The sequence below is a fragment of the Lepidochelys olivacea genome (assembly GCF_965140295.1).
Source record: "Lepidochelys olivacea isolate rLepOli2 genome assembly, chromosome: 12".
Classification (NCBI taxonomy): Eukaryota; Metazoa; Chordata; order Testudines; family Cheloniidae; genus Lepidochelys; species Lepidochelys olivacea.
The window spans coordinates 24,938,968-24,953,292 of record NC_140422.1 but is presented as its reverse complement, the minus strand read 5'-3'; the positions used below and the strand labels follow the sequence as shown (position 1 = coordinate 24,953,292).

Genomic DNA, 14,325 nt, shown 5'->3' with positions numbered 1-14,325 from the left:
ACAAGTAATTTTACCGGGTGTCCTGTATTCAGCATAGGGAAATATGGTCACCCTACTGATGGTCCAGTGGGTTAACAGATTAAAAAAAATGAGGTGATCGCTTTTATATGCCATGATGGTTCTTGACTGTAGTAGGTCTGGCATTTAATGACATTTGTGAATGAGATCGCAAAGAGAGACATTTCAGGAAAATGTAGACTATTGATTTCTGCCATCCTTGATGTACAAATCAGCAGGAAAAGGGCGAAGGTGTGTCTGTATACATGAATATTCCACCTCCTAGTTGAGATGTCAGTGGCAGTCAGTCACAAGTGCACTAATGTTATGAAAGGGCGGACAGAATGGGTGAAGATGGCTGGTGGTAGTGACAGGAACTCTGAAAGGGTTGTTCTTATCTGGGTCTCTTACCCCAAATAAAATGAAAGGTTGACCAGGGCCTTAAGCTAAAAGAACAGACTGTGTTTCAAAAGTGAATGTGTGACTATTGTATTGTATGTCCAACCCTTCCTGCCCCAGGGTGCCTCTAGGGTGTTGTAAGGACATAAGAGACCAGGCTGATTCTAGAGTTTCCAGTAAGTTACAGGGAAGATAGAGGGGTTCACTGGTTACTCTCACTGCTCTGACAGTGGCTTTGTCATGTGTGGGGTCTGTTGCAACATTAGTTGAGTGAAGTGGCTGCACTTTTGGATCAGAATGTTACAGAGGGATCAATAACTTTCACCAGCAAATGAATCATTAACTTATAGTAAATAATAGTCCTCTTACCTTTTGTAATCATTGGTAAAAAAAAAAAAAAGAGGTAATAGTTGAGCTCCTGCAGGTAGTCAACCTACTACAGTAAAGTTCTCATTTATTATATTAAATCTGATTTCATACTTAGCCCCAGAATCAACATTTTCTTACAATTTTGTTTACAGGGCAGTTGGATAGATCTCTCTGGAGGAGTTTTGGTATCACAGGGTTAATTTAGGGCATTGAGATTCAATGGTATTAAAAGGAAATTGTCAGGTACTTCAGCACCAAAAACTTTAAAGGTTTCATAAAATCCAATATTAATAGAAACAGCTTCATTATTATTTTATTTAAATGAAGACAGTGTTTTGCTTAGGTTTAAATATTCCCCTGCTAGCGCATGGGAATCAGACAACAAAGGTGAAACTGACTAGTCTATTTTCATGATCTGAGATAGGTGAAGTCAGTTAAGAGTATAAATGTTGAAAACTGCATGCAATTTGTAAAACTCTTTTTATTTAAATATAATAATTTGTAACACAAAGGAGTTTTTTCAAAATATACTTTTTTAACCCATTATCCCTGTACGTTAGTCAAAATACACAACCATAGGGAGAGACAGCAACATTAGTGCTATACCAAAACTGGTAATTTCTACTCCAGAAAGAGGAGGAGGGGGGAGGAGAAATCTCTTTGGAGGTATATGGGGAGGCCAGAAAAATTGGTTTCAGAGTAGCAGCCGTGTTAGTCTGTATTTGCAAAAAGAAAAGGAGGACTTGTGGCACCTTAGAGACTAACAAATTTATTTGAGCGTAAGCTTTCATGGCTACAGCTCGCTTCATCGGATGCATTCAGTGGAAAATACAGTGGGGAGATTGATATACACAGAGAACATGAAACAATGGGTGTTACCATACACACTGTAAGGAGTGATATAAGTGATGCATCTGATGAAGTGAGCTGTAGCTCACGAAAGCTTATGCTCTAATAAATTGGTTAGTCTCTAAGGTACCACAAGTACTCCTTTTCTTCTTACTGTAAGGAGAATGATCACTTAAGGTGAGCTATTACCAGCGGGGGCGGGGGGGAGAAGACGGAGATGGAGACGACATCCTTTTGTAGTGATGATCAAGGTGGGCCATTTCCAGCAGTTGACAAGAACGTCTGAGGAACTGGGGGGGGTAGGGGGGCGGAATAAACAAGGGGAAATGCATCCGATGAAGCTGTAGCTCACGAAAGCTCATGCTCAAATAAATTTGTTAGTCTCTAAGGTGCCACAAGTACTCCTTTTCTTTTTAAGGGGAAATAGGTTTACTTTGTGTAATGACAAAGACTCCTAGTCTCTATTCAAGCCTAAGTTAATTGTAATTTGTATTACAATTAACAATTGTAATTGTTAATTGTATCCAGTTTGCAAATTAATTCCAATTCAGCAGTCTCTCGTTGGGGTCTTTTTGAAGTTTTTTTGTTGAAGAATTGCAACTTTTAGGTCTGTAATCGAGTGACCAAAGAGATTGAAGTGTTCTCCGACTGGTTTTTGAATGTTATAATTCTTGACGTCTGATTTGTGTCCATTTATTCTTTTACGTAGAGACTGTCCAGTTTGACCAATGTACATGGCAGAGGGGCATTGCTGGCACATGATGGCATATATCACATTGGTAGATGTGCAGGTGAACGAGCCTCTGATAGTGTGGCTGATGTGATTAGGCACTTCATCTGGGTTCTAGCCCATGAAAGCTTATGCCCAAATAAATCTGTTAGTCTTTAAGGTGCCACTGGAATCCTTGTTGTTTTAATAAGATTTAAAGTTACCATATGTATAAATGTTTGCAGGATCGGGGCCTTAACCAGCATACAAGTAGCTTAATTACAGAAGATAATTGAAGCAAAAGTGTATTTTATGTTCTTCTAAAGTAATTTCAAAATCACATTGACTTTATTAATTTACACTACACAATTAAAGAGACAAGGTGGGTGAGGTAATATATTTTATTGGGCCAACTTCTGCTGGTGAGAGAGACAAGCTTTCGAGCTACATAGAGCTCTTCCTCAGCATCAAAAGCTTGTCTCTCTCACCAACAAAAGTTAGTCCAATAAATGATATTACCGCACTCATCTTGTCTCTGTAATATCTTGGGACCAACACGGATACAGCTGCACTGCATACTGCACAGTTAAATCAGGCAAGTCATGGACCAATGGACATATCAGGAAAACAAAAAATAATCTGTATGAAACGAGGTAATTTTGTACCAGTGTTTTATGTATTAAATTCCTTATTAAAGACACAGAGACAAATTAATCTCTGGTGTAAATGGCCACAAATCCATTAAAATCAAGCATGTCAGGGATTAATTCAATGTTGCTTCAAGAGTTTTAGGAGACACATTTGACCTACCTTAAAATAGTTACAATCTCATCAAGAAAAGTATCTGAACAATGGAAATTTGCCAGTTCTATATAATCAGCCACCTATCACTCCCTTACCATGAAAAAACTAACCACAATCTTTGTAGCACCTACCCAAATCACAAATCTTTCTCTGAACTCTGCAGCAGCAGTAGCTAACTGGCATTGCCACAGCTATGCTGGGATCTTCAACTGTTCTCTTGTACAAAACTGATACGAATTGCCATTGATTTCAATAGGAGCAGGAGCAGATCTTTAGGGTAGAATCCGGACACCACTGAAGTCAATGGCAGAACTCCCTGCCAGGTCTGCACCATTAGGGTCTGTCTTCAGTGGAGCCTGGAGGTGTAATTCCAGCTTTGGTAGACATACGGGTGCTAGTTCTGAATAGAAGTATAGCTCCTGCAATATGCACTAAGTAGCCCGAGTAGAATCCGATCTGAAAACCCAGATTCCAGGGGGTAAATGTCTTGCCTTTTGTTTTGTAAAATTCCCAGTGTGTAGGGGCTAAGTATTACTAACAACAGAAAGTTAAAAAATGTTACATATGACTGACAGGGTCATTTCACTGAGCTCCTTATGGACTTCAGTTCACTATTGATATGGTGATTACTTTATTGGAGAGAACAAAATAAATGCTTTTTTTTCTATGACACTGTTTGACCATATTGTTTGTTTTACTGGTAATGCTGAATGTAACATGCTGTGCTGAGATCACTTACCTTGTATAAAAGACCGCTGCTGTTTTTCTTTGGAAGTCCGAATTCTTTCCAGCGGGCATTCAGATTTCCTGTCCCTTCTCTACCTGTCTCCGGGGGATTTCTGTGCTTTTTGGCCAGCCTAGCTCTTCATACTTTGTTTCACCAGCCACGCTAGGATTTTCTGCCTTTTATTTTTGATTGGTTTTAACGTAGTCATTTCACTCAAGATGCCTGCCACCAATTCTGGTGTCTGGATTCTATCAGGATCATTAGTTCATGGTTTTCGGGCTTGATGAGGGTACAATAAGTGTTTACAAATCAATAGCCATCAGCTGCTTTTTAGAACTGCTGAGGATTCTGATGTTAAGTCTCTTTCTTCTTCCTAGGTATTTGTATAAAGTGTGGAAAGGGCGTCTATGGAGCGAGCCAGGCTTGCCAAGCAATGGGTAACCTCTACCACACCAACTGCTTCACATGCTGCTCTTGTGGTAAGTCAGATCTATGGTGTCTAGTGGCTTCCTTCCAATGTATGTATTCGTTTAACATCTAACATACAGCCTAAGGCCCGATCTTGCAGTCCTTACTGAGTCAAAATTCCCACTCGCATCACCAGCTTCAAGGCTGGTGATTAATGACACTGAGCATGCTCCATCTCTAAGCATCCAGCTGCACTTTCTTAAGCAAGAGGACATAAATCTAATACTTCATTGACATTAAGTGTTACATTTTCAAAGGGGCTTCGGCCTGGCCTCTGTGGTACTTGGTGTACATAACTCCCTTTTTGTGGAGTTTTATGTGCATTATAATTTTTGCACACAAACAATAGAATTGATACAGGCAAAATTCATTTTATGCACATACAAATGTTTGTGCATTCAAGCATGTACATGCACACATAATAATGCACAAAAATTGCACGTGCATGTTTGAATGTGCAGAAATGGAGACCGCATGTTGAAAATTCAGCTCTAAAACTGCTACAGCATTTGGTGGCAGTTGTTCTTTAATTCTTTCCTCCAAAACTTTCCATGCCCCTTCCAATAGCTTGTAGGATTTCTTTGAATCTGCAGGCATGTCAAAGGAATGGTGTCCACACACTGTATGTGATTTTTAGCAAAAAAGCATGGCTTTGCTACTGAGAAACTCGTCTGTTTTCAATTCATGGTGACTCACATTGATGTATTTTAACAAGACAGATATTCTCCCTGGTCTGAAGACCTCATAAATGTTAGAAAATGGAGCCAAAGCTCTTAGAAGTGGGTGCCTAAAGTTAGGCAATGACATCCATATTTAGGCACCTCAGTGGCCTGTGTTTAAGAAGTGCTAAGCACACACAAATTCCCATTGATTTCAATAGGAGCTGCCAGTCATCAACTCTGAAAAATCAGTTCATTTTTACTGAAGTGCCTCAATATGGATTTACATTTGTAATTTATGAATGTTAGCCTTGCTGTAAAAGATCTTGTTGCGATACATATACACAGACAGAAGGCTGAGCATCAGTGGAATATGCAGCACATAAATTGTTTTTAAAAGGGATTAATTAAGGATTAGAAAAAGAGTAAAAGATCATTGGCATAGAACCAAACAACTTTCTAGTGAAAAGACCATTGTAAAGTTCACTTATGAAAGGAGAGTTGAAGGTTTGGCGTTTTTTCTCTCTTTCAGGCTTTGTACAGATAGATAAATATCTGTTTTTAAAAATGAACATAGAATTTAAGGAACCTTATAAACCACTTTGGACCATGATCAGGTTCTAAAATAAACTTGCCTAAAATTTAAGAGTAATTTGCTCTCCAAATATGCCACTGACTGAGCGGCAATTTTGCTGGCTCCCAAAGTGAATGAAGTACTTTAGGCAACCTGCTAAGCAGAGGATGACAAAATACAATATCAGATAATATCTATCCAGTCATCACCAAAATTAAATTTAACCTAATTACGTGGAGCAAATTACAGCTCCCTCCACATGGCAGAACACAAATGATAAAAAGAAGTCAGGACATATGTTGACTGTCATAAAGATTTCTATGTAAGTCATTCTGTTTTTCAACAGAATGTTTAGAGGCAGGGGAAGGTATTTTATTAACAAAATATAATTCTCGGTTAGTTGTTAAAATGCAGCAGTAAACTTTCAGATTGACCTCCCAGTATGTATGTGGCCGATGTACATCTAGCTGAATGCAACGTAGGACTTGACCTCGCATAACCCCAAATAGTGCTAGCGGAATTCCGTGATTCACATTATGGCATATGAGTCACTGCATATTACACTGGGTAACAGTGCACCATGTTGTCCTGTGAGCTGATCATTACGGTATTCTTATGCTAGAATGCCCAAACCCTGATCAGAAAGAAAGAACACTTTTTAATTTCTTTTTGTCTACCAGCTTGATTTCTGCAAGATTCACGTTAAAACAAAGTTTGTCATGGATCCTTTGTTCTTTCTAACATAGTGCATTTGAATGGTAGCTGTGTTATTGATATTGCAACACAGGTCTAATTGCAGGTGAAACATGTTTAATCAAAGCATACATTCAGTTACTTACAGAGATGAGCCAAAAATTGAACCATTTCTCTGGACTTCACTTCCCTGAGCTTTGGAAGATTTCTAAATAGGACCAAACCCAACCCAACTTGACAAGATTTTTACCTAAACAAAACCACTCATCAGCTTCATTCTTTATTTAGGGTAATGTGATTCTAGGAATTGCTTTAAAAAACAACTCCTCAACTCCCCTCAAACATTAGGCAAACCAGTACTGGAAGGAGGGCTAGTGGATCCAGACCTAAGGAACAAGGAATGGAGGCCATACAGGACTGTCTTCTGGAAAGCAGTGACTCTAAAAAGGATTTAGGGGGCTTAGTGGACAAACAACTGAATGTGAGCTACGCATGCAATACTGTAGCAAAAAGGGCTAACGTGATCCTTGGATGTATAAGCAGGGAAGTAGTGAGTAGGAGTGGGGAGGTGATTCTTCCTCTCTGTGTGGCATTGGTGAGCCCAATACTGGAATAGTGTGTCCAATTCTGCCATCCATGTTTTTAAAAGAATGTTGGAAGACTGGAAAGGGTGGAGAAAAGAGCCACAAAAATTATTTGAGGGCTGGAGAAAATACCTTACAGTGAGAGAGCTCAATGTGTTTAGCTTATCACAAAGAAGACTGAGTGCTGACTTCGTATCTGTGTATAAGAACCTTCACAGGGAGAAAATACTGGGTAGTAAACATTGCTTTAATCTAACCGAGATTAGTGGCAAAACAAGAACCAATGGCTGGAAGCTGCAGAATTCAAATTAGAAATTAGGCACACATTTTTAATAGCAAGGGTGATTAACCATTAGAGGAAACTACCAAGGAAAGTGGTATATTCTCCATTAAGACTGAATGCATTTCTGGAAGATCTGTTTTAGCCAACACAAGTTATGGGGGTTTAATACAGACATAAGTGGGTGAAATTTTATAGCCTACGATATACAATATGTGAGACTAGATGATCTAATGGCCCTTTCTGGCTTTAAATTCTGTGACTCAATGAAGAGATACGATCAGGCATAGATACAGTTCTGGTAATTTGGCCTAATAAGGGCAGCAGTAAATGCTGTGCAGAAGGAAGATACTGCTACTCCTTTGGAACATTAATTTTCTTTCCGAAATTCCAAGATCTGTGCTTTCCACTTACACAGATCTTAGAAATCTCAGATAAGCAAGGGTCATCTTTCCTCTTCCTTCTTTGAAAACAATAAGACATGGTCCAAACTTTCCTCTAGGAGATACCAGTCCTGTTTTTCACTAAATGGTCTAGACAGTGTAAGGTAGTTAGTTAATGGGGAGAAATATGCCCTAGACCTGGAGACCTCACAAAGCACATTTAATTAAGATAAACGCCCAATATTTAACTATTCAAAGATTTAAAAATTAGATTTCAAACCTTAGGGAAATGTGGCTTGGAGACTACTTACAGAGTTTGAAAGGGTGATAATGAGCCTCCATGCTTGATGTGGAAAACCAATGTAATTATCTGGATAAATGGGAAAAGACTCTAGATGAAGAAATTCCCCTTGAGTAACGAACGGCACCTGAGTTGGCATCGAACAACTTCCACTTCCACATGTGAATTTTTTGTTTCAATGGTAACCGAAACATTATTGGTTAAAGAAAATCTACAAGGAACATCAGGAGATTGCTAGAAGGACCGTTTCCTGAAAGATACCTTCAATTCATAATTAGCAGGAAAGCTCAAAAGTACAAAAATATTGGTGAAGGATTCCTAACCTCAGATGGGCTAGCACAGAATTATTAGGTTTTAGGGCCAGATTTTAGCAAGCTCAGCACCCAGTGTGTATTGATTTCTTTTGAAAATATGGTCCCATTAGGTTAGCCGTGCTCTAGAAATATATAAGATAGATGCAAATATTAGTAAATGGACAAACATGGAATTACTTTGTGATTAGGGCTCCATGTCTGTCATGGAGGTCATGTAAGTCACGGATTCCATGACTTCTTCAGGGGCCAGTGTGGTTGCCCAGGGCCGCCCAAGCAGCAGTCCCCGGCAGGCAGTCTGGAGCAGCTGCAGCCCCGGGCAGTGGTCCCCATCTGGCGGGCCAGAGCAACCGTGATCCCCAGCAACTGGAGCCGCTGGCCCCAGGCACCCCCCCCCCCCCGAGTAGCCACCACCCCCACATGCTCTCCAGCAGCAGCAGCTCCCCACACACACACCCAGGACCCCCCTCGCCCCCCATTTAAACATAGGCATTTTTACTATAAGTCATGGACAGGTCATGGGCCATGAATTTTTGTTTATTGCCCGTGACCTATCCATGCCTCTTACTAAAAATACCCGTGACTAAATCATTGCCTTACTCATGATACCCTTGGACTTCCTGTTAATTAACACAGAAAATTGTAATTCTTCGATACACCACAGTGTTAGCCCATTTCTAGTAGTCTTGGAGGAAGCCCCTGATCATGTCTTGATTCAGAAGGCCTGGGACATCCTCATAATAAAAAAATCTTGCAGATCTGAGCACAGAGAGAGGATGATAAAGCAAAAATGCCAGAGACCTGGGAAGTAGAGACCTTTTAATGTAAAATAATGACCTATGTCTGCCTCTCTGTTAGTAATACTTGGAATAAGTGAACTTATTGAATGTTAAACCCTAGCTTCTGTGATCTGTGGCAGTTGAGGACGTCTAGCATCTGAGCCTCAGGCTCCTTTGGACAGTTTTTACCTATATGTGGCATTGCTCCATTTTTGAATGGGGCAGACCCTCAGCTCCTTTCATAATAGGACATGCCTCTGAGAGATGCTCAGTTTTCTATACGTCAGGTAACCCCCTTCTGGTAAGGTGAAAACCAGAGCTCTCTGGTTTCAATGGGGTGTGACTGCACAATGTAACCCTTCCTACAGAATCACTCAGAGAAAACTATTTCAGCTTGTAAAGATTTTTTTTTTAAATGCTGGGCCAAAAATCTTCTCTCAGCTATTACAGTGCTGAAACCGTATTTTGGCCTTGATTCAGTAAAACACGTAAGCATGTGCATAAGTGCTTTAGGTTACTCATGTGTTTAAGTGCTTTGCTGAATCAAGTAGGCTTGGAAGGATTAGATTTTTATTGGTAAATGTCAGGAAACTTTGGTTTCACAGTGCATACACAAACCGTCCTCCCGCCCACACCCTACCCCCACCCCTCTCTCTCTCTAGATAGATAGAAAAACTGAAAATTTAAATCGAGACAAATCTAAAAAAAAGCTTAAAAATAAACATTGATATCTGTCAAAAAAATTTTTTTTAAAAATCAGCTTCTGCCAAGCCTATCCTCAAGTAGCAGAGATGAGAATTTACCCGGCAGCATACACTGTTCTCTCTCTTTAGAATTAAGCATTCGTATGGCCAGGAGCACTTGCAGAACACAAGAGAATAGTTTATCCCTGAAATGTTCAACATCTAATCCCAAGTGGTGGTATTTCAGAACATGGGAGCCCTCTTGAAAGTGTAGTGTCCTTGCAGTGATGTACTCTTAAGTGTGGGTGATGGGATACAGCTATTTATGGATTGTCTTTGCGAGTGATACATGTTGCAGAAAGTAACAATGCCTTTAGTTACTGTTCCGAGTCACCAGGTTTCAGCAGACAAGGCACTCAAACCTTTATGTAAGCAGTATCACACTAAAATGTTAAGCTATTTTAGTGATGTTTTAGTCCAATATTAATGGAAATGCTCCTGTTGTAAGAGCTATAGGAAAAGAATCTTTATAGTGAAGGATATCAATTTTATATTTATATTAGTTTCAGATGATGATGGTAAATTTGCAGAAAATGAGCTACAAGGAACTAAGTTTAAATTCCATACATTTCACCAATGACACTTTCTCCTCATTCACATAAAGGCAAATGTTTGAACATTCCTTTTGCCTTTAATCCCCTCACCTTCTTATCTACGCACTTGCTATCCATGGCTCCACGAAGTCACAGGACCTCCTTTTCAACCTCCTCCTAGCCCTGGCCAAAATGGCCATCTACAAGACCAGGGAGAGGAGGTTGGCAGAGGGGATCTCCTGTGACACTGGGGCCTATTTCCTATCCTCCGTCCACTCACGCATCTAGGCGGAGTTCCTGTGGGCGCTGTCCAGGGTTCTCAGTTTGGTGTCCTCATCAGGTTCCCTTCGTTTAGCCCTCTGACCTCACCCTTGTCCCTGTTCTATCTTTGTCCCCCGTACTCACTTAGAATCCCGGACCTGTGGATACTCCCCTTAGGCTGGGGGGAGGTCCTTGAGTAGTGGGCGGGCTCTCCCCACCCACTTCCTGGATCCCAATAGGATCTCTCCTTCAATGGGTGATTTTAAAAGGCCCAGGAAATCATAGCAAGATAAATCAGAAGCCTACAGAAAATTGTACAATCCCAAAGGTGTGCAGTGCGTTTCTTTCCTAGCTGTTGTTGATCAGACTGGAGCACTCACTTGGGTTTTTATACAGAAGTTGAATATAAAAGTGACAACGTGCAAGATCTCACAATTCCAGCTGATAACTGACAGCCCTGGCTGTTTCCAGCGTTTTGAAAGCTCATTGCTGGAACCAAGTATAAACGCACAAGGGTGTATTGTGAGATTATAGGGGAGTGTGGCAGCACACAGCCTTGGCAGCAGCTCCAAGAGGCATGGTATGGGTCTGCACACAACAGTGGTCGCTGCCAGCCTCAGAGCATAGTCTCCATTCCTGAAATAGTTTGTGTCCTCCAGCTGGCATAAAAAATGAGTGAGGTTTTGACTTTAGATTGCAAACTTTTCGGGGTAGGGATCATGTCCACATTTATGTTTATATAGGGCCTGGTATAATGGGGCCCAATCCTGACCTGACACCTTTGGGTGCTATTGTAATATAAATGGGTATTAAAATAATTACAGCCATCCCCTGCTTGTCATGCCTGCCTAGGGGAGTCTATCAAAGGCTAGAGTTACTGAAAAAGTTCTTTTGCATATTAGGTAACTGGGAATGAACCTTGTTTTTTCCCAGTAGTAATATCCATAATATCTTTGCCTTCATGGCGTGTTTCTGAGAGCTTGGATGATTTTTAAAATTCTTGAACTCCCAGCAGCATATTCGTGTTCTTCTTTTCTCATGGCACATTTGTAAGTACAGTATACTAAGCCCTATATAAACATTGAGGCTTCCTAGCCATATTCTGAAACACCAGTGTGTCTTGACACATCCTGGAAATGTGATGTGTGTGAGGCAGGTGATTGATGTGGGACTCAGTGGGGGCTAAATATTTTGGAAGGGAGTGAGTTCAGCTAAGAAGAATCACTGAGGCAGCTAGTAAAACAGTAACCTCTTAGCGATAGATTAGGTCCAGGTCAATATGAAGCTCAACCCTTGTCTTCTCTGCACTTGGAGGGGATGGGACAAGTAGTTGGCAGAGTTCAGAAAAATAGAACACATTTTAGACCTGCTTTTGATTGCACCCTGGTGAGATAGACTGGAAAAAGGAAATGAAGGTGAGAATTGGCTTTGACTGCATTAGACGCTCAATCAGCCAGTCACTCAGATTTGTCTTTCTGAGGCTTTGTAAATCTTTATAGAACAGAACACACAGATACTATAGTAATGCTAACCGCGGGGTGCAGGTAATTTATGTTCGCTTACCTTATGGTTCCATTATGAATTAATATCAGCAAAGGAACTGAAGCCTCTCTCCAGTAATGAAAAGCCCAGCTGAGCACCTCCTATATCAGAGGTGGGCAAACTGCAGCCCATGTGCCACATCTGGCCCGCGGGACCCTCCTGCAAGGCCCTTGAGCTCCTGGCCGGCGGAGGTTAGTCCCCTGCTGCCAGCTCCCCTGCTCTCCCGCCTCCCCCATGGCCTCAGCTCATTGTGCCACCAGCACTCTGGGTGGCGGGATTACGAGCTCCTGCCAGGCAGCACGGCAGCGTGGCTGGCTCTGGTTGCGTGGTACGGCTGCCAGTCCTGGTGCTCTTAGCGACATGGTAAGGGGGCGGGGAGTGGGGGGGTTGGATAAGGGGCAGGGAGTCCCACGGGGCAGTCAAGGGACAGGGAGTAGGGGGCGGTTGGATGAGGCAGAGGTTCTGGGGCATGGATGGGGAACAGGGGGTGTTGGACAGGTGTGGGAGTCCCGGGGGGCCTGTCAGGGGGTGGGGGTGTGGATGGGGTGGGGCAGTCAGGGGATATGGAGCAGTAGGGGTTAGATAGAGGGTAGGGTCCCGGGGGGCCTGTCAGGGGGGGTCAGGGGACAAGGAGCTGCAGGGGTTGGATGGGTTGGAGGTTCTGAGGGGGGCAGTCAGGGGGCGGGAATTGGGAGGGGGCAGATAGGGGGTGGGGGCCAGGCTGCTTGAGGGGGCACAGCCTTCCCTACCCGGCCCTCCATACAGTTTCGGTACAGTTTTTGGCCTGATGTGGCCCTAAGACCAAAAAGTTTGCCCACCCCTGTCCTATATGGTGCTGGGTACCTTAATCTCCCATTGACTTCAAAATGTTTCCTTGGTCTATGACCCATTGCTAATCTGACATCATTTTTGGCTTTAGGAAAAGCAAGAATATTGCAACACACAGGTAGATTTGAGAGGGCGGAAGTGTTAAGTGTTTCAGACGATCAACACAGACACAGATTCTGGTAAAAATCTCCTGCACCCCAGCACAGTTTGCAGTCTTGCTTTCTCAGACCTTGTGCCCCTCTGTTTTCTTAGCTGTGCCCTGACCCAGCAAACCGCTTATGCACATGCTTGGTTTTAAGTAACTGACCTGCCTTGTTGGTCATGCCCCTTCCACCTCCCAGGGACAGCCACCATGAGCCAGTATGTTTTTAAAGGTGTTAAGCCCCCTCTTCATAAGTGTTTAAAAACATGTGAGTTAAAACCTATTAGTTAGCATGTTTTTACACATGACTAAGTTTCCTAGTCTAGGCAAGGCCCTTGTCTTCAATGGAGTACCTCAGGTGCTTAAAGTTAAGCAGGTGGTTAAGCTCTTCTTTACTGGATGGACATCTTAATGCATGGCATCTCTTGTCTCCAGTAGCTATATTAACAATCAGTGTTCACAGAAATGAAGAGAGAGTCCCAGTGAGAGGTTGTCTCTAGGTAGCTAGACTACTGGAAAGTGGAAAAGCAAAGCACTTCCCGTCCCTATTTTTCATTATCAGAAGGCAAGTGATGAATAGTTGGTGGGTGGTACGCTCTCTGTCTCCTGGTTTCTGTGAAAGATATTAATTGTGCTCTGCTATTAATTATTCCAGCATTAAATGCCTGGCCTTTGATGGTTATTTTAATTGGTGGGGGGTGCTCAGCAGCTAATGATGGAAACTTTTCTCTGGGTACATACCCATATTTTTATTTCTCTCACAGTATTTTTGTATTCCTAATGTGGAACTGATTGCCTCAAGGACCTATAGTAAAAACAAACATACTATAATTAGCAAAATTTCTGCCTCTGCTTTTTATTTTTAAGAATTATGGTAAATGCCGTGGAGAATTTAATCATTTTCCTTGCAGAATTTGTGTTTGGAATACCACCTCTTGTTAACTGGGGCAATAAACTCTGCTGAAACCCTCTTATTGTCCTGTCAGCATCGTGTCCGCCTAGTAGCTGCTGGTGTATGTGCTGCCTTTGCTTCTCTTAGTCTGAATCCCACTTCTCTCATGACTCATCCTTTTTTTTCTTTTTTTTTTTCTTTCTTGTTCTAAATATTTTTCTTGGATCTAAATAGTAACACAGACCTCAGTTTCTCAAAGAGAAAACATTTTCCTATGCTGCAATCAGAGAGACGATCCACTTCTCAAAGTGGAAGAGGTGCAGATAAGCCAGAGGAGAATGGAAGCGAGTCAGTTGACATAATCAATAAATGTTCATATCTCTTATTTTCCATGAGCCATAATTATGGGCACCCTGAATTCTGGCATTTCCTAACTTTTGAGTGCTTTGAATTTTCAATCTTTAACATTCTTTTAACATAGTTGTTTTGGATGTAGAA

The 14,325-nt window shown here is 41.7% G+C and overlaps 1 protein-coding gene across 1 annotated transcript in view; it reads left to right on the top strand.

The window, feature by feature from the left end:
• The window catches only part of WTIP (WT1 interacting protein), a 114,042-nt gene that overhangs the window by 45,241 nt on the left and 54,476 nt on the right, over positions 1–14,325 (top strand). Inside the window, exon 2 of the mRNA XM_084644242.1 lies at positions 4,232–4,333. Within this exon, the coding sequence (XP_084500368.1) occupies positions 4,232–4,333 (102 nt within the window). The remainder of the gene's footprint in view (positions 1–4,231; positions 4,334–14,325) is intronic.